The sequence below is a fragment of the Lepidothrix coronata genome, unplaced genomic scaffold (genome assembly GCF_001604755.1).
Source record: "Lepidothrix coronata isolate B3197 unplaced genomic scaffold, Lepidothrix_coronata-1.0 Scaffold95, whole genome shotgun sequence".
Taxonomy (NCBI): domain Eukaryota; kingdom Metazoa; phylum Chordata; class Aves; order Passeriformes; family Pipridae; genus Lepidothrix; species Lepidothrix coronata.
The window spans coordinates 2,184,175-2,207,875 of NW_016690275.1; the positions used below are offsets into that span (position 1 = coordinate 2,184,175).

Genomic DNA, 23,701 nt, shown 5'->3' on the forward strand with positions numbered 1-23,701 from the left:
CAGTGCCCAGGGAAGCGCCACAGAGACCAAGGTGAGCAGCACAGCAGCTTCCTTCCACCAATTCAATTAGGGAGGATTAAACTGGTTTTGAAATCACAAAATAAGTACCAGAAATTACTGGAGGAAACCACTAAAAAGTCATTAAAGATAAGAAGGAGTGAAATGCATTTCCTGTGGAGCGCAGACCAGGGGATCACCTCCAGCCTTGCTGTATTCGCCTCGTGTTTCTGTGAGGTATTTCTTTATAGAAGGAAACTGCTGGCCTATGGGGTTTCCCACCCAGCACCACTATGTGCCCATGGCTGCATTCCTTCTGTGGTGGATTCGGCTCCATGAGGGGATCTGAAAATCCTGCCATTGTGAGACAAAACATGGTGGCCCCATTGCCCTTGGCTCCCTTCCTCTTCTTCCAGGCAAACCTTAATTTACAGCTGTGTCTGCCCACAGCATTTATTGCTGCTGTACAAGGAAATCCATTTGGCTTCAGAGCAATCACAACACCAGCATCAGGTAAAGGAAAAACCAAACACGCCACGAAACTGAGTATTGCCAACTTCAACTTTAATAACTGAACCATCGCTTTTTTGCCATTTCAGTAATAACTTTAAGGGGAATAAAAACTTCCCTACAAAAATAAAACTAAGCTTGTCAAAATTATAAATAGTTTAAATGTTTGTATTTAAAGACATACATTTTAATGTTTCCCTGCATTCCCCCTCCCCCTATCATTTAATCATTCTGGTACCATCATACAATTATATGAAAACAGTTTTGCAACAAAAACTTTGATAGTTCAATTCGATGCTAAAATTAAAAAAAAAAAAAAGATAAAACTGACAAGGCATGACCATTTCTTTTAAATTAAAGCTGCTGTAATTGCCAGTGTGTAGAACAAAAATGAGAAAAGTTAACCCCACACATGACATCTTACAATAATTAACTGTGGACTAAGACAAAATTAAAATATAAGTTTATTTTGGTCCCCCACCCCCATCCCCTCCACCCCAAATCAAGACTCATAGTGCATACAACACTGATTGAGGTTTTTGGCTAAAGTAAATGCAGATGTGCCTACTTAAAAAGACTGATCGTTTAGTTCAAGTAAAACCAAAAAATTCACATATTTTTATACTCCACTTTTAAACTCAAACAGTGTTTGAATCTGAGCAACAAATGATTCAATATTGACAGTGATTATGTAATAATTACATAGCTATGGGCAGATACAGAAGTAGATGTTAACAATATCCACCGACATGCTGCTGCATTCCTAGAAAAACAAATTGTAACAAAACACAAAAACATTCCCTGAACCATTATAAAGTGTCTCACTTGAAGATAATGTTACTAACTCACACATGCACTACCATGTTACATGTGAAATTAAGAAAACAAACAAGATATGCCTTATATATACTTTATCGTTAGTACTACTCTTAATTTCTCTTAACCCTTTAAAACATTATGATTGTCTCATAAGCTTGCAAATTCTTTTTACCATAAAAAAAAAAATCTGTGAAGAGTTTTTAAAAAATCTTACTAAAGAAAGGAAACAAAGGCACAATTACATCAAATTAAGGGGAAGAACAGAAGCATCTTGGAGTTTCACACAGTATCCATTAGATGTCACTAAAGTTTTAACAATTCCTTGGGAATTTAAAACAACTTCTGCTGCTCTTCAATCGTTAGCACTCCTCCACTCCCCCACCCCCCGTATATAACTCATTTCCTCTCTGGCCATGATAATGACTAAAGTATCAGTCACTCAAATCTGCCTCATGCTTCTATTGCACACCCACTTCTTTGGTTTCTTTTGAACATGCTTTTTTTAGATAAATAACTCTGAAAGACCAACAATTATATTTACACTAAAGTAAAAAGTTTTCTTGCTACATTTTTCCTACTTTTAAATCAAGTAAACCAGCAGTCTGCAGAATTTGGTAATCAGTTTTTCAATTAAGAGCTTAAAAACTTTAAGGGAAAAACCTTCTGAATTACTAAAAGCATAATAAGCTCAGTCATCAACACAGACTTAATTAAATAAATGTTAATTTTCTGCTGAGCTGGAAATATGAACAAGACATTTTACTTTCTTTGCCTGACTGAGCCTTTAACAAAGAAGCAGAGGAAGTTATTTTTACCTTTCAGATATGATAATTCAAAATTATCCAGCCTAAAAATGGATTGCTGAGCCAGAGGAAAGATCTGACTTAAAATAAAGACCAAATGCATCTGTAGTTATAGCTTATGTCTGAACACTCACTAGATGGGTATTTCTCACAGAGTTATCTGAGACATGGACCGTTTTTCAGAATTCAAGTAAGCAGCTTTTTAGCTTGTCCACACTTTTCAAACCCCCACTATGCGTTTTTGGAACCCGCTTCTCCAATAGTGACTTGTATGTGCAGCTTCATTTCCATTCTTACTTAGCTTTTGCTTCTCATTCCTTCCCACTATTTCTATTATCTTTATTTCTTTTCCAGTGTGGATTTACACAGTTAAAAACCATACACTTATTCACAATATTATAAGCATCCTAAAACTTTAACCTTGTAGAATTAGTATTTTAACTTCCTCTGTGTAAATACTATTTCCATTTAAAACCAGTCTTCTCCTCTGTCAGCTTCTACAGTTCTCCTCCCTCAACTCTTACCTTCTTTCCAACTTTCTCTTTACCTTCTCCAGAAAGGCCACTTGAAAGCTTTCCACAAATTTCACAGTACAAACCACAAGATCTCATGTGCCTTCCATCTATAATAGTTCTCTCACAAATTATACAGTAACTATCTGAAAACAGAAAGGTAGTGCAAATCAATTTCATCTGAAAGATAGTTCTCCAACTAATTCTCATTCAGATGGTTTTAATTTTTTTTAACCCATCAATTTGCACATCCTTACTTGTAAAGCTACCATTAAGCAAAGAAGAAAAAAAAAAATCTTATTTCATAGCATCACTTACAGTTTCACAGCTTGCACCAAGGTAACTTGGAAAACTCTCTAGGAACACAGAGGATTGCAAACTGATGTACAAACATGCAGAATCCCTTACTTGCGGGTGCAAGATGCTAAGTGACCTGGCTTATGGAACTAAGTCTATAGCAAAATTCAGGTACCCTGGCATCACAAAACAGTCTTCTGAATAAGGAAAACTACTCTCTGCTGCTCTTTGTACGTTGGGTTTGGCATGCTATACTGACATTTGGTAGCGTGCATTTTTCCTGAGTGTCCTTTGGCCCCCTTTTAACCAGGTTTAAACACTCCTCGAAGGGCTTCTTCAAGTTTGCCTCTGTAAGCTGCGTAACGGTTCTTTAAGATCTGCAGTTGGTCGTTTTCCTCTTTGTCCAGTATACGCAAGAAGTTTTGCAGTTCAGGAATACTGAAAGCTTCCCACTGGAAAGACAAAAAGCAAAAAGAATGGATGAGATGAACAGGAAATACACAAGATACAGTATTTTTAAACAAAACACTCAAAAAAATTTCAAGCTGGAACAGTAATGGGCACCCGCCTTGCACCCCTTAGGGAATCGGAAAACATTTTACTCTTTTAAATATTTTTCCGTTCTGCAAGTAACAACACGTCAGTCTAACTACAAATGAAATGTTTGCAAAAAGCACCAAGTAAATTAATAAGAAAAAAAACCCAAAATCTGTTTCCAAGAAGTGGATTGCCTTGTCAGCACAGACCAAACAGAAGCCCATCCATGAAATTACACAAGCCCACCGAACCAGCACGGGTGTTGACATACCATGACTTCTCCAGTTTCATGCTCACGTAGAACAAAACTGAGCATTTCTGTTCTGGGGCCTGCCACCAAGCGCAGGTAAAGGGGATGTTCTCTGTCTGACAGCTTGCATGTATAAACTGCAGGAGAAGGAAATCACAGTAATTATCATCTTTACCAACCATGTTTCAAACAGTTTGAATGACTAACACTAGCTAATGTTAGAAAACTTTGGAGATATGCATGGGTAGCCACAAAATTTACACACTGTATGTGTTAGTCTACATAACGGTTTTGAGCAAATGAGTTTCAGGGAAGAGCTGAGCAGGTGATTGATGGTGACAGTGCAACACTGCATTCACATAGGAATGAAATGGCCTCCAGTCAACACAATACACCGTCTGAATACATGCAGGGCAGGGGAAAAAAAAAAAACAACACAAGAAAAAAGTACAACACAGATCTGTTGCTATATCTAAGCTTTTAGACATCAGAGCTGCAGGAACACCATTCTGATACTTTTTTCTCTTAAAAATCTCACACACAAAGTCTAAAAGACAACTCCGCCTGCCTGACATGGTTGGCGTGACTTGACAGCCAGAAACATCTGGACTCCTGAAACTGCTCTCAATGTCCATGGAAGAAGGTGGATTCTAAGTGCAAGAAAACAATGTCGGCAAAACGCACCTTTCCCTAAAAACACCTATTCCATCTTCTTGTCTTCCCAGTAACAACATACAACAAACCCCTAACAGCATCCAGTGAACTGGGAGAGCCATGTGCACTAACTGACACTCAGCACCTCGAGAGCTGTCTGCCAGTGCAAGGATCTCAGGCTCCTCAGACACCAGGGTTTCTTTTTTTTAAAATCTATCCTGTAATTTAATCTCACAACTCTGCAGCGTATAAGGCTAGCTGAAAGTTAGAGCCTTATAACGGGGCATAAAATAAAATGTGTAAATGTTTTGACAGGTGATTTTGTCTCTTGGGAATTATCCTGAAACATCCCCAAATCATTTACTCTGTTACACATGCTACTTTTCATAAGGAAAAAAAGAGTGGGACTGTCACCTCCATTTATCTGAGTCCTTCCACCTGGCTTATTTCAAGTATTACTATAGCACAACTCCCTCACCAAGCCCCTCCACTACTGAAATGCCACAAGCTTGGCTTATACCTTGATCTTCCTTGTGACAGCGTTTATAAAGTGCAAACTTCGCAGGGTTGTCAGCCACAAAGAACTTTTTGAGCAAGGCCTCGATAACTTCACGCACAGTGTTGGTGCTGCTGATGTGCAGGGTATTCACGCAGCCGTCCGGCAAGTAAAAAGCAGTTTCATTATTGCTGTGAGCACACCTCCCCTGGCTCTGGGAAGACTGCACAGTGATTGGTCTGCATAGTTCCATCTGGACTTTGATGAAGCCAGTGTAAATCCCATTTGCGTTCTGCAGCAGAAAGAAAGTACTCGACTGTTAAAATAAGCAATGACCAATTGTGACGGAACAGTGGAGCAGGCAGATTAAAAAACTCGTAGTGAAGAGAATTTAAATGCCACTGCAATACATGACATCTCACAGGAAAGGTACTGTTTCAGTAATTCAGTTATTCTTTCTGGTTTATCTGCTGAATATTAATTTTTCTTACTGAATATTACTTTTTTTCTTATTAATAACTGTTGAATTCTAATAATATTAGGACCTCATCAAGCAAAAGATATGACAAACTAGTGGTAAGTTTTCACATTAGGAGAGAACTATGAAGTGAAAAAGACCATTAAACCCAACTTTAACAGATTTTGTGCAGAAATACAGAAATTATCTCCCACGTTTTACCTGCGCTTGTCAACTTTAAAGCCTTTAACTGCTCAAATCCTGTTGCAATCGAAAAAAAAACCAACCCAGAATAAATGCCAATTAACATGTGAAATTATTTATTCCAGTTGCTTCTGAAAGACAAAACTGATCAAACCTTACTGAGCCAGAAAGGTTTGGACAATCTGGTTTTAAGCATAGTAAGTCCTGATCCACATGGAAGCACATAACAAAAATTTTTTTAGTTCATAGTCATATTTATATGGTTTAGGATATAACAGAATTTTAAAATTTCCATATACACCCACAGGAATACAGACAGTGTAACAATTGAGTAACAGCTTGTTAGGCAGATAGATGTGAGTTTTATTAGTATGGTCTTCAGTAGGCTGGACTGAGTATTTGACCTGGTTCACAATCCTTGGAAATGAGAAGTCTTATGTATTCCAGTCCATATTGTCTGTGTCCTGGGGGCAGGGGGAAAGTCTCCTCATGCTGAAAACCTCTATGACTACTCTGAAAATTAAGTCTCCTGTAATAAATAATGCATATTTCAACTTTCTTCACTGGTTGAGCATCTTGATTGGAGAGATACCAACAAAAATTTATCTACACAAACAAGATAAATGTATCTCTATTTTTACCATCTGAGCATTTTCATCTAACAAACTTACTTCTTAGTGTCAACTGACAGTTTATTTCAAAAACGTTTCAAATTACATCCATTTGTTTTTACTACAATTTGTTTTGATCCCTATAAAAGAATTACATGAATAAGAACATTTCGGACATGAGATTTAATTTCCAGAATCTAAGGGAATGTCTCTTACAAAATCACTAAAACAGAGACAGTTTGATATGTAAGATGCTGATACTAAAATGATTCACAATGTGCTACGAAGTTACAGCTCAATTGCTCCTATTAAAAATTACAGGAATTCTATGCAAAACTTACCAAGGTCATCTTTAGTTTATCGGTGACAGATGAATTATAGCTTTGTATCTTCTCTTTAACTTCTTCTTTACTGAGATAAACATGAGGTTCCCTCTCCTTCTGAACATCCTTCAAAAACAAAAGAGGCAGCAGTTTTAGAAAACAAAATAAAAACAATTATTTTAAGATTTTGGATATGACCATTCTTAGTCCAAGTGGTAATTATTCCACAGAGGCTCAACATAACAGTAAATAGCTGTACAGCAACATAAAGGATTAACCCGTTAAGCAAATCAAACACAACACTTGGACTGAAGGGAGATGGTTAAATCAACACACCCAAAAGACACTTGTGCCCTTTTTTTGCCAGCTGTTTTCATTCAAATATTAGCAGCAGTGTACAAAACAGCTCAGCTCATTTTATGGCTTGATTTGTTCATGTCAATGCCATGTCATACTGTTAAGAACACTGCTACAATTTTCATGAGATATTAGTTGGTATATCTGAATCAGTAGCTATTTCTGAACAAATGAAGAGTACATATGAAAATAACAGCATGTATTAAATAAGTAACACCAACAATCCCAGCATGTGGCAACAACACCACAGCATCCCTGAATTCCAAGGCGACAGACAGTATGTTACAGGGTCACTGCCTACAAGGTGAACCATCACAAGTAACTCTCCAGATACAAAATGTTACACCAATTTCATGTTTTTTCCATGGAGGGAAGGCCTATTGAGATTTTTCAACTGCTGCTTTTACGAGGTTGCTATGGATTTTACTTGCAGCATTAAAACAAATCCCTAGAATTGGATTTTTTCCAAACAAACATTTGTTCCCAATCCATACTCCTGCAGCAAACCAGTGTTATAAATACACTCCGGTTTGTACCACTAGCACAAATGCCATATATAGTATGAAAGAGTTTCAGCTCTCAGCTTTAATGATTTAAGACTTCACTTAGAAAAGGAGAAGCTTTGAAGAACCTTTACGCTTTCAAAAAGAACATCTGAATATTCATTCACTCTATGGACAAACAGCTGAGTCACAGTGTTCCATCTGTCCTCACAAGCACATCCCAGCAGAGCTTATCCTGAGAAAGGATTTCCCTGACTTCAGTGGCCAGTCTTGTATCACAGTCTACTGGACGCTACTCGGCACACACCTTTGCAGGCACTTCAGTTTGCCAGCACGACCTCAAAGATGAGCACATCTGCTGTGGCACTCGAAGCTTCCATTTACCAGAAAGAATCTGCAGAACTTTTTATGTCTCCTAATTTAAAACCAGCTACTTTTAGCTCTTCTGGGTTTAGTTTTTCTTTTCCTATATGGCATTTCACTAAATGACATGCTGGAGCAGACTTTTTTCCCATAGCTATAAAAAGAAAGGTGTGGTCTGAATGGGGAACTGCAAGTCAGAAACCTTGAATTCTGATCTGAGCTCAGATACTGATTTCCTGCATGACACAGAGAACATACCTTTATTTCACAGATAAGGAAACCAAGGCAAAAAAGAACACTAGTGAAATACAACTCTCCTATTAGTTCCTTAGCACAACTCTAATATTGTGTAGCATCTTGCACAGTTGCCAGATCCCACCTAATATATTACAAATACCAGATTACTGAATCTATTCAGAATTCAAATCTCTATTCTTGGTAGACAAATTAAGCCTTCTTGCTCTTTTATTTTTCACCTTCCCCCTCCCCAAAACTGCCGTAACAAGGATAGACACGGCTTCATCTAAACTGCCCACTTCATCTCTCCAAAGGCTATTATAGCTCTGTAGTATTTTATTCAGGGGGAAACAAAGCAGCCACAGAAGGAAAAAAAAAGAAGTGGATGCTAAAGGGACAGGAAACAGTCTGCAGGCCTCTGGCATTGGCATATGATGCATTTCAAGAACTGAAGCTTTAACTTGGAACGTTCCTAGTCTGTCTAACCGCAGACAAACCCCTTCATATAGATGCCAGCCAAGACTCACCTCTCAGAGACAAGCACATTGTGGAGTACATCCCTCTCCAATCTCTTAATACTACTGATATCGAACTTCCCATAATGGACACCTCAGTTTTAATATTTATTATTAATTCTGATAATATTTATTATTATGATGATTGTTCAAGCAGGTACCTACCCTGGTGGAGCCGACTGTCACCATGCTTACTGAAGTCATCCACAACATCCACTATCATCAAGCAAAAACACTAACCAGGAAAGAGGAAGAAACTCACCTTTCCTGTGTTCAAATCTCAAACTTTGTATAAGAAGAAATAATTAACAAATAAACAACCACTTCCATTAACGTCTGTGCACCTTGAAGTTTAATTTCACAAAAAGGACTTTTATCAACTTAGATGACAAAAAGAATCTATTGCCTTTAATGGCAATGGCATAGGGTAAGTTCACAAGACTGACAGCTGGGAAACAACCTGTATGCCGTATTAAAACAAACAAAACATACAAACAAACAAAACCCAAAAAAACAAACAAACGATCCCACCTTGGTGAATTAGTAAGTACAAACAGACAGCAAAAAACTTTCTCCTGTTTTCATACAAGAGAGTCTTCAGGTACATTTCTGTTCTCCCAAGATGACATATTTTTCTAACAAAGCAACACATATTTGGTCTGGTTGGAAAAGACACAAGCCCATGAGATCACTCTAGTCCTGGGCCTTGCCATGGAACCAGCCATGACAAGCAAAACCCAAGCACAGCACCCAAGCAAGCTAATTTCCAACAGACTTGCTCTGGTGATGACTTGCAGTCAACCCTGTCGGGTGTGGCTCCGCCTATGGGTCGTGGGGCATCACTGGTGCAGCCATCATTCACTCAACCGAGTTAGACATGATTCCATACTTGAACATACCACAGGAATTTCTGCCTTCTTGCAGTGGCACTAGAGGCTGGGCAATTTTGGCAAAGCTTAATTAAGCACACAGAAAACCCGTCTCTGTGTTTATGCAAAAGCTGAGAGTACCTCCTTCTGAGCTATAACTCATTTTCTAAACAACCAAAGCCTGTGCCTCGACTAATTTTAACAGCATGTAGATTATATAAACATATGAACTAAATACAAAGAAGGGCTACAGGGATTAAAACAAATAAATAGAGCCAAAATCATTCAAGAAAAACACTATACATAATAGGCAGAAACGGTGTTTACATTAATCATCATTTTCATCCTAGTCCACCATCTCTGACCATCAAGACCACTGACAGCAAACAGTGAAGCCACGTGTCCCAGGACACAAAACAGCTTGATGGCCACTGGAAATCTAAGCCTGAGATCTTCATTAATTAATTTGGAGATACCCTCCTGCTCCCAAACAAAAGCTCAAAACACTCCAACTGCTCACACATCAAGACACATAACTTCAATCAAGCAAACAAAAACTCCTCACTAGCTAGACTCCAGCACTTACAGAAAAATCACATTGCTGTCACACAGTTTACTGTCCCACATGACTGCTGTCAAGTGAAAGCCAACAAAAGAACACCTCACTAGATTTATTATGATCAAGAAAGCCTCAGCCCACCATGATTCACTGGGTCAGCTGCTCTCAGTGGGTATTATTAAGCAGAACACGCAGATTTGAGGCACCTGTGTATTCAAATTTTCCCCAATTATACTTAACCAATGTACAAAGAGAAGCCGACAGGATGTTATACAGGTTTTTTTTCCTCCAACTTTCCTGGAGCTGAACTGCTCTCAGTATATGCTGGCACTTAAATTTTGACATACAGCTTTGTTTAGCCATGTTAGAAGTTAAAATATATGTCTTCTTCCACCAGCATACTTAGGTGGGTGGAGAAAGACTGGGCAACTCATTTTCCACAGGAAATAACAGATCCTTCATATCAGGACCCACTAAAAGAAAAGTCATCCTCTGCTAACTTGCTTCTGTCTAACAGATTAAATTCCACTTTGTTATCTCAGCAGGTAAATGTATTACTCGTGAAGACCTTGAGTCATCCAATACAACAGCAGAGTAACAGCAGTAATTAATTAATCTCTACCATGCTTTACAATGTGCTTCTAACACCTTGCTCTTGAAATGGCTACCAAGCGGTTGAAGCCACACCTGCTCAGGGTGCAACTACAGGGAATGCCATTACTCACTCCAAAGTCAGCTCTTTGAAACAAAGGAGCCTGGGCATTTTGGAGGTGAGATATGGCACAGCTTCTTGAAGTCAGTTGCACTGCTGAGGCGCGAGGGGAGCGCGATTCAGCTCTAGGCCGATTCAGATGCAGCTGATTCATCCCCAGCTCCCTACAAAACGCCCAGCACACATGCCTCACAATGCCTGTATGCTGGGAATTGTGAAATGTCTTTCTTCAAAAGTTAGGCCTGGTGATGAGTTTCCTAACCACAGATCCTTGCATATGTCACAGCAGCAGAGTGAAGTATAAGCACAACCAGCAGAGCAGCTCACACTGTGTCTTCTGTCAGCTAAGGCCTAGATACTGCTGGGATTAACAACAGCACTTCCGGGTGCTACTGTTCAAACAATGAACTTACTCTATAAAACCATGCACAAACTTTTCAGTGTTATTTTTGTAAAAATAAAATAAAATATATAGAACTGAAGTTAAGTGTGACTCTTCTATCACTTAGACAAATTATACTCTCAGTAATGTCTGCCATGTTTCCCTTTCTCTACCAGGCCCAAGTAAGTGTTTTCCCCATCAGAACTCCTAGTCTCCATCCATTCCCCACTCCTCATGTAATCTGCTACTTCCTCAGCCCAGCACAAATATAGAAGACAAAAACTAATCTCAAGGAGACAGTTGAATACATGAGAATCCATACAGATGAGGACCAAAACAGTAATTCTAGTCCGAGCCACTAACTTTTACAAAAATCATGCTGTCCTTTCCAGCACTTAGAGTGCACACCACTGGCAGCCATTTGTATAAAAGCCATTTCTCAGGTCAACCAAAGCAGCATTTATTCTCAAATGAAATTCCTCACCAACAGCTGCCAGTAAGAGGGAAATGAGGCAAGTGCTTTCATTTTCCCAAGGGGAATAGCTGGTCTTTCATTAGAGCTGATGATGCAATGCCTCTTCACAGTTGAGCTTCCTCTCAACAAAAAGGGCAGAAAATGTTTTTTTCTTTATCACCTCCACCCCCCATGCTCATCCCATTTATTGTAGCGCAGATGTTTAGAGAAGCAGCACTCTCTTTTCAAATATTTACGCTCAGTGTAAAGCCCTAGCTGAGACTAGCTCAGCATGAATCCTCAAGAAACACAACTAAAACTGCACAAATTACAATTAAAGTGAAGTGCAAATCAACTTGTGGTCCCGAAAAAGAAGAATCATATCACATCAGGGACTTTATGAAAGTCCAAGTCTCACGGTTGCTGCCAAACCCTATTCCTTCAGGCAGTAAGAAAGGGCTAATAAACTCAACAGCTAGCAATCTGCTATGGGATGAGGCTGAGAAAAAGTTCCACAAAGAAAACTCCAAAGCCATGAAGCCTGTTTCCTCAGGATCCTTGCCCTGAGTCAGATGCATGGCTTCCCCAAACTGCTACTGCAGTATTCTATTTATAGAGGGATACAAAAAAAGTCTCTTCTATCCAACATATTATTTTCAAAAAGCTTCAAGAAATTAGCATTTATTGAGGAATGGGGAACCAAGCTCCTCCTAATACTCTTAATATTTCAGCTTGGAAGACAAAGAAAAATATAATGGATGAAAAGTTAAACCTATCCATGGAACACATATAAAGTATTTTTATAAGAAATCTGAAGAACCAAAGACCTATGGGAACTCAAGCCAACTTTTAAGACATATCAGAGTTCCTATCTCCAGCTTTCCCATTTACCCCTCATATACAGTGACCATGATTCAGTCAGATGAATGAAGATGCCCTGATCTTGCTATAAATTGTGGCCAGGAATAATTTTTGAAACAAAGCACTGAGGGTTTGACAAATGAGAAATGCAGCCTAATACACATTTTTAAAAAAAAAGTCTTGTTTAGTCATAAAAATTTCAGCTAGTGCACCCTACTTATATCATGTTTATATCAGAGAAGGGATTTAACTAATGGTGCTATCATACAACACAGAAAGCCCAACAGAGAATACAGGAAGGAAAATAGAGAAAGGGAATTCTGATCTCAGCTGTTGCTCCTTCTACAAGCAAGAACATTCTCTTTTCTACAGCCTGTCAGCATTCCCACAGGAAAGAAAGAAATTGAAACCTTGCAATTAAACTATTTTGAAACACATTTTGCTTCTCCCTCATCCTAACTTCTAAGAGCAGAGCAGCTTTGCCAGTGACAGCAATCTCTCCTTCCACCCTGGGGCAAGCCTGAACTTAGGATATGTGCTCTTCCTTCATCTGGAACCCAGGTAGAGACACTGGTCACATCCATCCACAAATAGCCAGTCAGAGACACTAGTAGCCAGAAAGGTATGGAGAAGACCAAATGGGGGCAGGGTAGCCAGGGAGAAGCATTAACATCTAAACAGCTCCAAGCATTGCGCCTTACCACACAGCTGCACCTTGAAATGTTTGCATCCTCCTGAATGGGGTGAGTTTGCTCTCTGAGTCAAGGCAAGGGGAATTTTTCTAACTGGATGGATGTGGGCAGAATAATCTCTGTATCTTCTTGTGATATGTTTGCTTTCTGCACTCAGTAAGATCCAGTTCCCCCAGTGGCACATAGGGCAAGGAAGCAGTCTCTTTTTTAGAAAAACATTTTGTTTTTCTAAGCAGGTTTGGCTGACCTGAATCTTAAACAATTATCCTGACAGAGTTCAAGAATAGCCTGCATCATGTCCTCCTGAGGGAGTAAGAGAAGTGGCACCCTCCCAGGTGAGGGGTACGGTGCATCCACTCTGATATTCTGCCTTCAACAGCAGCAAAAACAAAGGCTATTTCAAGCAAGCACGTGAGCCTTTTCTGCAGCCTCTCTGCTGGCATCCACAAGTGTTGAAGCAGGAATTCAGAGGGCACCTCCCTTCCGAGTCTATTTAGTGTCCATTTATGGACATAGGCACTGATGCCTATGCATCCACATAAACCCTTTTTGAACCTGCCAACACTGCCTGTCCCTACACTTCCTGTGGCAGCAAGTTCCAGACGTTCATGACTGCTGTGTGAAGAAGTACTGCCATCTGCTTTAAGCTGATCTTCTACTAAGACAACTTCTCTTAAACACATTGAGTACCCCTTAATCCTAATATGGCAGGACCTCGTGAACTCGAGTTTCACATTCGGCTTACACATTACCTTTGTGATTTGGTAAACCACAATCACACACACTTCCTTTTTTTCTTCCCCAAAGTGAGGAGCCTTGAACTCCTTAATCCTTACTAAGGTAGTTGCTCCATCCTCTCAATCATTTTACAGAGGGGTGACCAACCGCAGTAAGCCCTTCCTGGGATGTGGGGACCAGAGCTGCATCACAACTTGTGACATAAGTACACCAAAGCTTAGGTGCTCTTTGTTTACACGTCTTGCATGCTACAGGTCTATAAAAATTTTATCTGTGATATAATGTGAAAAGTCTCCCTTCCAACACTCTTCCATAGTGGTTAAAGAAATCTCCATGCAACTACCACAGCTTAGAATTTTATCATAATTTTACAAGGTACAGGTATTACAGGTAATAAGTTACTTGCAGACTGTTTTCAGTTTTTCCACTATGCGGCTAGGCATGCTAATGAAAGCACTGAATGACAAAGTAAAGTATTATGGCTCCTGGCTGACTCCCCTGATGTAAACACTCAGATGTTTACATGGTGAATATTTTTAAGCAACAGAGAAACAAATTAAGAACTGTGACTTCCCTTTATTCCTTTTAAGAAATTATTTTCCTTCAAACAGAGGTAATACAAACACAGTTCATATTCAGGCATTGTGAAAGGAAGGCAAGAAAAAGGAAACTATTTGTTAGTGACATTAACATTGCTGTTTAAGTTTCATTTAAGTTTATCATGACCTCACCTCTGAAAACCCCTAGTTACAAACCCTGTCATACCCTACATGGCTGTACTTTAACTATTGGTATGCAACCCAGTTCACAAATAACCAGTCATCTGTTTAAAGTGAAAACCAACTACACAAATAATAGTAACTGAGGTTAAGCATTACATTTTGTCTGCAAAGACACTACAGATTTTACACGTATCTGTACATTTTTCCCCCCTCCATATTATGACATATTTTTAAAGAAATATATTACGTGATTTAAAAAAAATTCAACAGCTGTTTCAGTTTTGCACATTTCAGTAAAACTAGATGTAAGAAACATCACAAACAGTAAACCTCCTTCAGGTCTCCTCTCTAGAAAGTGTGAGTTTTATCTGCTGGCTACTTTAGCACATAAGAGATTTAATGAACTAAAATGGATTACCAGCCTCTGTGAATTGTACAACAAAATCAAGCTTTTAACAGACAGTTAGGAAACAAGTTTATACAAAGTATTGTATTGAAAACTAATTAGTAGATCTTGAAGGTTAAGTATGGTCTGGAACACAGGCTATTAATACAAGTAGCGATCAAACACTGAAGTGGTATTAGCGCTCTGGGTTATTACACCACAGTACTTGCATGTGACCCTGCAATGCAAGAATCCAACATGCTCCATATCCAACAGAAGGCAGGAAGAGGTTGTTTGCAACAACAACCTTCCCAGTCTTCAAATGCAGCTACCTACATTTTACATTAAAATTGGTACTGGAAACCAACCAGCCATTCCTGGGGAAGCACAAGCCCCATGCTAGGCCAAGGCATGCAGGCTTCTCCCTGCGCTTACTGCCAGCACTGTCCACTCTGAGGCAAGCTCAGTCATGGGCCTTGTCTCAGCAGAAGCTGGGCAACGTCCCAGCTTTTGCCAAGTGTGTCAGACACCATTTTATCTTTAGAGCAACATTCCCTTCCTGGGCTCGGTTGGGTAGTTCAAAGATTGTGTCACCAAATTATTTTTTAAGCCTTCTGACAAAATCTGCCCATATCAAGGAAAGGCAACAACTTCATAACCAGGTCCAGCTTTAGGGCTGGTGTTAGACAGAAATGGTGAGTCTGCACATGGTCACAGTCCCACCAACCAAGTCATTTTTATTTGGATTCGTTCCACTTCAAAGCAATTAAAAAACACAAACCTCAAAAATGCACAGTAACCATTCTCATCGAGGAAACATCATGCAATGCACTGGCTCTTCGGACATAGAGCAACCCTGACAGTTTTCCCTCACTGTGGATACTGCAGTGAAAACAATGTTCAGAAAGAGGTCCAGTCTTCTCAAGAAGATACTGGCCATGGGGAGGATGTAGGGGGGAGTATATTGTTTGAAGAACACACAGTCTTCAAATTCAAAAAGTTACTGTTACTGTCTTTATCAACCTGGCACTGATATCACATTTGAAACTTTTCTGAAAGGAAAAACCCTCCTCCACCACACATGCATCTCAAAACCCCACAAAATTAAGGAAGCACAACTATCTCTTCTTCAAATGAAGTCTGTAAAAGCTCATAACAATAACCTTGGGGAGGGGGGCTGGGAGACGTTCAAAGTTGTAAGCAATCACTGGTATCTTCAGTAAAATACACAACCTCCAAGCCAAAGTAGCAGAAGTACCTTCTTAGTAGGTTAAATATGATCACGATAAAACCACTGCATGCATTTAAAATCAAGTTATGTAACTGCTGCTTCATATATATACAAAAGAGTAAGCTAAAAACTAACTCCATCTAAAATCCAATAAAGTTTACAGTGACTGTAGCTCTACTTCAAGTTAGGTTTTTATTAAGTAAGTCCATAAGAAATATTTTTACACCAATACTACATCTCTCACTGCACTCTACACAGCTTCCACAGAAATATTAAAAAACCAGTCTCTTCAAAGAGGCATCCAAATTAGATATTTCACATAGAACAGACAAAAGGAGGCACTCCTGCAGTCTAGCCTGCATGAAAAATTTCTTTCACACTCCAGAGGATTTGTATCACCTGCCACATTTAATTAACCGTTAAAACTGTAATGACTGCACCCTTCTGTAAGTCTTTATATTAGCATGTTTTATTAAAAATCTGATAGTATTGAAACGGTATTTCTAAAGTAGCAAACTACAATCATTAGCTTTACCTACTACTGCCTGATCTAATCTGGCAAAAATTCAAGAGAGAGAAGAGGAGAGGGGGCAAACTAGGCAACCATCTCAGTACCACCACCATGTACTACTGTAGTGTCAAATTAAGTTGACCTTAATGATAGGATTTTACCTCTCTTTTGTATCCCCAGCCTTGAGAGGTCAAGTGCTTAAAAATAAAAACCAGAACCCCTTGGTCAATCACCTATCTCAAGGCTGCACCCTTCGTTCAATTTGACCAGAGTTCCAGTTTGAACTTAGCAAAGCTTCAGAGCTCAGATTTGACTGCTCCTCCAGTAAGAAGGAAAATAAAAGGCTTGAACCAGTCTTGGATTCAACTTCGCTGCAGCTCTCTGGTTAAAGTTATTCCTCTCACCTTGCAGATGATGAATGCAGCAGAGCATTCATGGCTCACACAAGAAGAAACTGGTAAGGGCAGTGGGGGCTGCTGGGCCTTAGCCATTCAGCCCCATGCCACCACCCGAAGGCCATGTCCTGTCAAGATCACATTGATAAGGTGGTACTCGATCCTTAGATCTCTGCATTGTGAGGTAACCGACCAACTGACTCAGCAAGATTATGTCTTGAATAAACTCATCAGCATGGTAATGATAATCTGCTTCTGAGGGGTTTTCATCTCATTTTTCTATCACCTGTTTGTTTTTTTTTTTTACTACTCGCACATTTAACAGGCTACCAAGAACTTCAGTTGCAAGTAGAGCGGGACTGACAAAGGGACAAGGTTTCCTTAAAACTCCTACATTCTCTAAAAAGACAGATGAGACATATTATTGGCATTACAAAAACTGAAAACTGCCACCAACTTATTTGTCTCAACCCTTTTTGCAAAAATATGCTTGCTGCCCAGTTTCAGTATGAATTTGTTTTACAGAACACACACATTTATTTCTTACAAATGAATCTAGATGCCTTCCATGCTGGGACAATTTAAAAGATAACTGGTTTTAGCCATATGCCTGCTCCTCTGCTGGATGCTATCACTGTCTAAGAAACCAGTGTTCGCAGTCACAGTCCAGTAACAGACTCCTTTCTTAATTAGAATGAACATGGTAATTTTTTTCTTTTTACAGGTGAAAAAGAACAGGATAAACAAATTGAAAACAGAAGAATTAGCAAAGGTTTTATTTTTGTACAGGTTAAAAAAAAGCCACAGATACATAAACAAGCATTAACCAAGTCTGCAGCATAAGAGAACTACAGTGCAATAAACACTTCAGGCACAGGTCCCAGCTTACCCAAACACTGTGCTAGCCTGATGCCATGTGTCAGCAGACGGTTTACACCATTAACATCTCCAGTGCTGATCTGAGCCTGCTGCTCCCTCCTCATCAACTCACAATTTCTGTACCAGGGCAGACAATTCCGTAGTAGCGAATCACTTCAGAATTACAGGACAATTGTTACACTCAGACATTTTTTTTTAATGACATCAATAAGAGTGGGGTGATACCAGTCCTAGTTAGATCAGTGCTGACAGGATACAGTGGAGAGAGGAGAACAGCGTAGGAGGTCACAACGGGTAGGCATTCAAGGGAGGTGTGCACAGAAGACTTCAGAACACGGTTAACGAATATCCCACTGGAAAAGCTGGATAAACAAACTCTCCTTCTGAGGAAAGGTCTGGAGACCAGCAATTAGGCTGCACTGGAGATCAGGGCTTGCTTATAACCTGATGCTATGGCCCAACTCCAAATACAAGTTATTTTGCCATCCTGGAGAATAGCCACCAGGAAACCAGAGAAGGGGGAAAAAAGTTTACATGCTTTGTTCTTAAGCAGCAATTGGGTGTTGACTTTACAACAAAAAGTTCAAAAGTCGTTCTTTTTTCCTTTCCAAACAGCTATTTCCCTGCTTTTATGGGCAGGATGTTACAGGCACAAGGAAGCGCTGCCTACTCCACCTTTCCTTAAGCCTGACTTCTGTTTCAGGAAATGTAATTATGAAGCTCATGAAGGTATGAGATCTGTTAGAGCTGATATTCATTTCAGGTGGAAGCAGAAGAGAGTCTGGTAGAATTTCTCATTAAAAAAAACCTATCCTGATTAATGTTAAAGAGAATAGGGATAATCAGTACTCACCACACCCTCTGAGAAAACACTCTTAGAAGACAGGACACATTAAAAAGGATGGGCCACCTTATGGGCAAGCATCAGCTAAGCAAACAGAATTTCCTCAAACAAACAACAAATCCTGCAAAGAAAACTCACAAATTGCTTTTTAATAAAAGTACCTGAAATACTTTGTTAACATTTTCTGTACTTTAATGGAAAATAAGCACCTGCGATTTTAGAGGATAAAATAAAGCAAGCAACCTGATTTCAACTCCATTTTGACAGGGGATCAAAATTAAAGATTTTTTTAAAACCCAAACAAACCACTGCCCAACTGGAAACACTGCATTTGCCTATGACTATAAACTTAAACTTGTTAAGTTACTAAATTATACCACTATTTTATATTTTTAGACGTTTATCAATCTTAGGAGCCATTCTTAGCTTACAAATATCCACATGCATCCTTAAAACTATATAGTCAAGGAGAGTCTTTTCAAGAGCTGGAAAAATTAGGAACATATCTGGAACTTCTGATGCACACAAAAGCATTAGTCCTGTAAACAGATCAGCCAGTTCACATCCACTCTTCCAGTGAGCATATATAATATAGGTGCACTAACAAGACCTTTCTAACTGCGGACTTCTCACATGTGAGTGAAGGGCCTCAGCTTTACACACCTCTAGCAAACACGTAATGAATTACAGTTTTGGTTTTTGTTTCTGTTCCAAACCTGCACAGGCAATTTAGTCAGCACACTGAAATTCAGCCAAATTTCTACCAGTAGCTCCTTTGTATAAGGTGATAGCAAAAACTTCTCAAATTCACAAATGCTACAAGTTCATGTAAGAAGTTCTCCTGTAATGCCTGGTGGCACAGCGCAGGGAAGCAGTAGAGGATCACGCTGCTGTTTCCTACGCAGCATCCGCGCTAGTCAGCACCATATTATAATACAAGGAGCAGACATGGACTCTGCAGACAACAGAACAGTGCAGAGAAACAACTCAGTTTTCTGGGGTTTAAAAGGCATTAATTTAGCATCCAAACAATCACTTCTGTTCCACATTATGAATGCTGAAAGTTACAGTATCATAGTAATAAGTGTCACCTTTGCACATAAACTACAAGCCACCCCTGAGCCTAAGAAAGTTCTCTCAAGATAGCAGAGCCTGGTCCTCGATTATCAGGACCATTCATCAGTAAGTCCTAATGAAATCAACAGAATTATTCATGCAGTCACTTATTAATCAGTAAATTTTAATGAAAATCAGTGTAGTTACATAGGCTAAGGTGACACACATTGATGCCCACATATGCAGGAAAGATACGTTTTCAGAAAAAATAACATCACAACATCAAAGCGTGGAAACACAGGACTCTAAAGGAAGCTTACTACATGCTTTTAATCAAATGGTTTTTATTATGCAAGTGGGAGGAAGCCAGCCACAGCTTTTCAGCATTTCAGAAAAAGAGCACAGGCAATCTAAACAAGCAAACTACAAAGCATGCAAGTGATCCTAAGAAAAGATAATGTTGTGAGGTGTACAACTTGAGGTGCCACCACACCTTCCATTTGTGCTTTAGTAAGTTGCATTTTGTTTGCAATTTCTCAATCTAGTAAATCTTACTAATTCACCTTATTGGAAAATTAACAAGACTCCCAAACACCTTATGGGCTTAACCAGACTAGGAAACACCATATTTCTAGTGAGTCATAAGAAGCTTAGTTCTATCCTAAGGAAAGACACTGATCAAAAGTGCTGTCCCCTCTTTGTACTCCTAAGCAGTTTTACATGGCCACAAAATTATACTAGAAATGAAGCACCTCTGCTCTCAGGCACCCTCCCACACAGGTGGTTCAGGTCACACAGCCCATACACAGGAAAGCCAAGGAGCCTGCTCTGGGATGAGGCTTTCCAAAGCACTCTCTGCATCCAGAAGGGGGGCAGGCACTGCATAGACCCTGCACCATGTTCTCCTCCTGCTGCCAGAGTCCCAGCTCCATGCCCCAAACTGCAAAGACTGAAACTGGGCAAGAAATACCTATTTTTTCCAACAGAATTAACCTCACTGAGCTGCCCTCCTTTCCTGCTTGGCATATCTCAGGAGACCATCAGCTACCACTATCTGTTTTTCCTGCCCACACAGGACACCTGAACCCAACCTGATTTCAAAGTGCTTTGAAAGAAATTCATGTGCACCTAAACAGGCAGGTGTAAATGCTGCCAGGGGGTCATGCTCTTGTTTTAACAAGTTCAGGTGTTGTCAATAAAATGGGTTAACAGAACAATTTTCACCTCAGAAGCAGATTCTTTTATGTATGTTAATAATAGATGATAAGTAGATGACTGACTGACTGCTCTACCTGGTGACACTCTCAAAGCCAGTGGGTGGAGAGAGGGTGTCCACTGGCAGGCACTGGAGTACAAGCCCCTTTGTGGAATCTTGCCCATGAACTGGGGGGAAATATGCTCCTGTGTATTAGGACTGCTCTCATAACCTGCACTCCTACTCCCTCTGGGATCTCTTTGCAAACCACTACTGGTTACGAGAACAGTTTGCCAGCACAATTGGAGATTCCTGGGAATATTTTGCAAATCAGCTGTAAACGGTAGGCTTAGAAAACCCTTTCTAAACATTACACAGAACAAGGAAACATGATCCCTGCACTCATAACCTCAGCGCTCTTGCATTTCAGTTTACAGTGAGTCCCATAGATCTGTTTAACAGGACATTTTGGCATACCAAGTTATCAGGAATGCTGGCAACAGAACACTGATCTTCACGTTAACTCTTCTAACATTACAAGATCTTCCAGGTCTGACTGCTTCAGTTCAGAAAGAACAGTCCCACTGCAAGGGCTACTGCCACCCTCCACCACAACAGCTGTTTGCAGAACGTGATTTCTCTCTGCATCCAAACCCTCACTGATATTTGCTGTTGTGATCCAAGCTGTTTAAGTGACTGCATAGTTCTGAAGTAAAAAAAGCACTGAACAAAATGCAGATTTTAAACAAAGAATTAACGTAAGAAAAAGGAGCCAAAAGAGCACAGCAATGCTCAATTAGGTTTATAAATAACAACGGGACTCTCCCCACATCCAGACTGACTTAGAAACTCCCAATCTCCCGATTGCTTATTAGAAACAAGAGCCATCAAAATGCTGCCAAGGGACACCTGGCCCCTTAAGAGGCCTCCCATTTACTGTCTCTGCAGCTGGATAATGGGAAAAGTCACTATTTTTCACTCCAGCACTCAAACCATGAATGAAGATCCAGTTCAGATTTTGCAATGAATCTACATGCAGTTTTAAGATGAGGTTTAATCTAAGAGACTTTAATTGTGTGCCCCCTGAAAGTAAAGCGCTGAGCAAGTGTTGCCTATAAGTATTACTGTGAACTTGAACACAACAACTAAGTAACGGGTTTAAGTAATTTAACTGGAAATAAAGCTAGGGAAAGGTACTATAAATGCTAAAGGTACTATAAAAGACAAATAGAGCACACATCCAGGTTGCAAATTATTGTTGCAAATTTGACAACAGATTATTTAAAAAGAACACAAACCATTACCTCTATGAACACAAGTGTGTATTGACTGAAACTGCAGCAGATGGCAACAGCTATTTTTTAGTTGATTGCAACTGCAGCAAACATTAAAAAGGCTGAGCCAGGGTTCAGAATACATTTATCTCCCTCTCAAAACTCCAGCCAGAATTGCTCCATTGCAGCAGAGGAAGAAGCTGCAGGGAAACAGTGGGTTAGTCCACAATAGAAATTCATCTGATTGTCCCTGAAGCAGTTGTGACTGCAAAGGGAAAGCTGTGGAGTCCAGGAGGATGACAGGGAACCAGCAGGGAAAGCTAGCACAGGCACAGCAAGTCAGGACCATGTACTGAAGGAGATGCACTTAGCACTGTCAGAATTTCTGCTCAATTCATGGACCACCACTCTTTAAATAAATGCATCCATCCTTTTGAGCTGCATCATTAGACTTTTTCTCATCAATAATTAAACAGAATCATAGAACAAACTAATTCATTTATAGTTTACCATCAGCATATTATTCTCTACACTCCACAGCACCGTTTTCCTCACACACTTGCAAACACGTGTCTAGACAGATCTTGCTTTTGACTTCATACAAGTTTCTTCATCCACATTTCTTACGTTTCAGCATCCATATGGAATGGGAATATCACCGCTGTGCAAGAAAGAAACAGCAGGTCCCAAACCAAGTCCTGGCTAACCAAGGTGACTGCCAGATGAGACCTGCATAGAGTCTGAGGTGAAACAGCAAGGGATCACCCAATTTAACCCCAACACAAAGTAAAGTTAAAGCCAGAAACATGAGTAGTGGTGTACTTGCAGAAGGGAAGAAGTTGTTGTTAATATGTTGTTATTATTGGAAAGCACATTCACAAACATTTGTGAAATATCACAGGAAACAAAAATCCATGCTGAATTGATTAATTCTTCTTTTAGAGCAAGCTTTGAGTACCATGCAGGAAATTTATGACCTTATGCCACATATTCCAGAATAAGGAGAAGGAGAAAGACTCATCAAGATTAGTATCATTTATTTAGTGTGCTGGATAAGGCACAGAGTCTGTGGGAGGGATGCTGGCAGGCAATAACGTAATTAAAAGCTGTAACCTAACCCAGAGAAACAGGGAAGAGTAATAATGCTAGCTTTTCCAAACTAGAGACAATTTGACTTAGCTATCAGGTGTTTTTAAAAGTACACACACACACACCCTTTAAAGTGGTCATTTATAAAAGAATTATTTTATTACCTAGAAAGCACAATCCAGAACTGGAATACCATGGAGCTAGGATTCATTAAGTATCTATGAAGACACTCAAGAACTTCTTGTTACTGATGCTCTCCTCTGTTCTGTCTCAGCACCATGTTAGTGAATTGTCCAGCCACCTGACAAGATGGGAGCTACCTCAAGTTTAGCAAGACCATAATGTTCCTCTCTCTCCTGTTCAAGTTGCATGAACAATTTTTGCAAGCACAAGTCTTGAATCTGAAGT

At 39.7% G+C, this 23,701-nt stretch overlaps 1 protein-coding gene across 6 annotated transcripts in view; it reads right to left on the reverse strand.

Annotated features, from left to right (window-relative positions):
- Positions 1-540: 540 nt before the first annotated feature.
- The window catches only part of RASSF3 (Ras association domain family member 3), a 110,115-nt gene continuing 86,954 nt past the window's right edge, over positions 541-23,701 (reverse strand). For 4 of the 6 annotated variants that reach the window (XM_017822099.1, XM_017822097.1, XM_017822098.1 and 1 more), the window contains 4 exons: positions 6,489-6,596; positions 4,900-5,167; positions 3,747-3,862; positions 541-3,390 (listed from right to left, as the gene is read on the reverse strand). In XM_017822099.1, the coding sequence (XP_017677588.1) occupies positions 3,241-3,390; positions 3,747-3,862; positions 4,900-5,167; positions 6,489-6,596 (642 nt within the window). In that variant the 3' untranslated portion in view covers positions 541-3,240. Of the gene's footprint in view, positions 3,391-3,746; positions 3,863-4,899; positions 5,168-6,488; positions 6,597-9,641; positions 9,675-10,598; positions 10,755-23,701 lie in introns of those variants that run through there. The other 2 variants (XM_017822100.1, XM_017822102.1) reach the window with 2 other exon arrangements.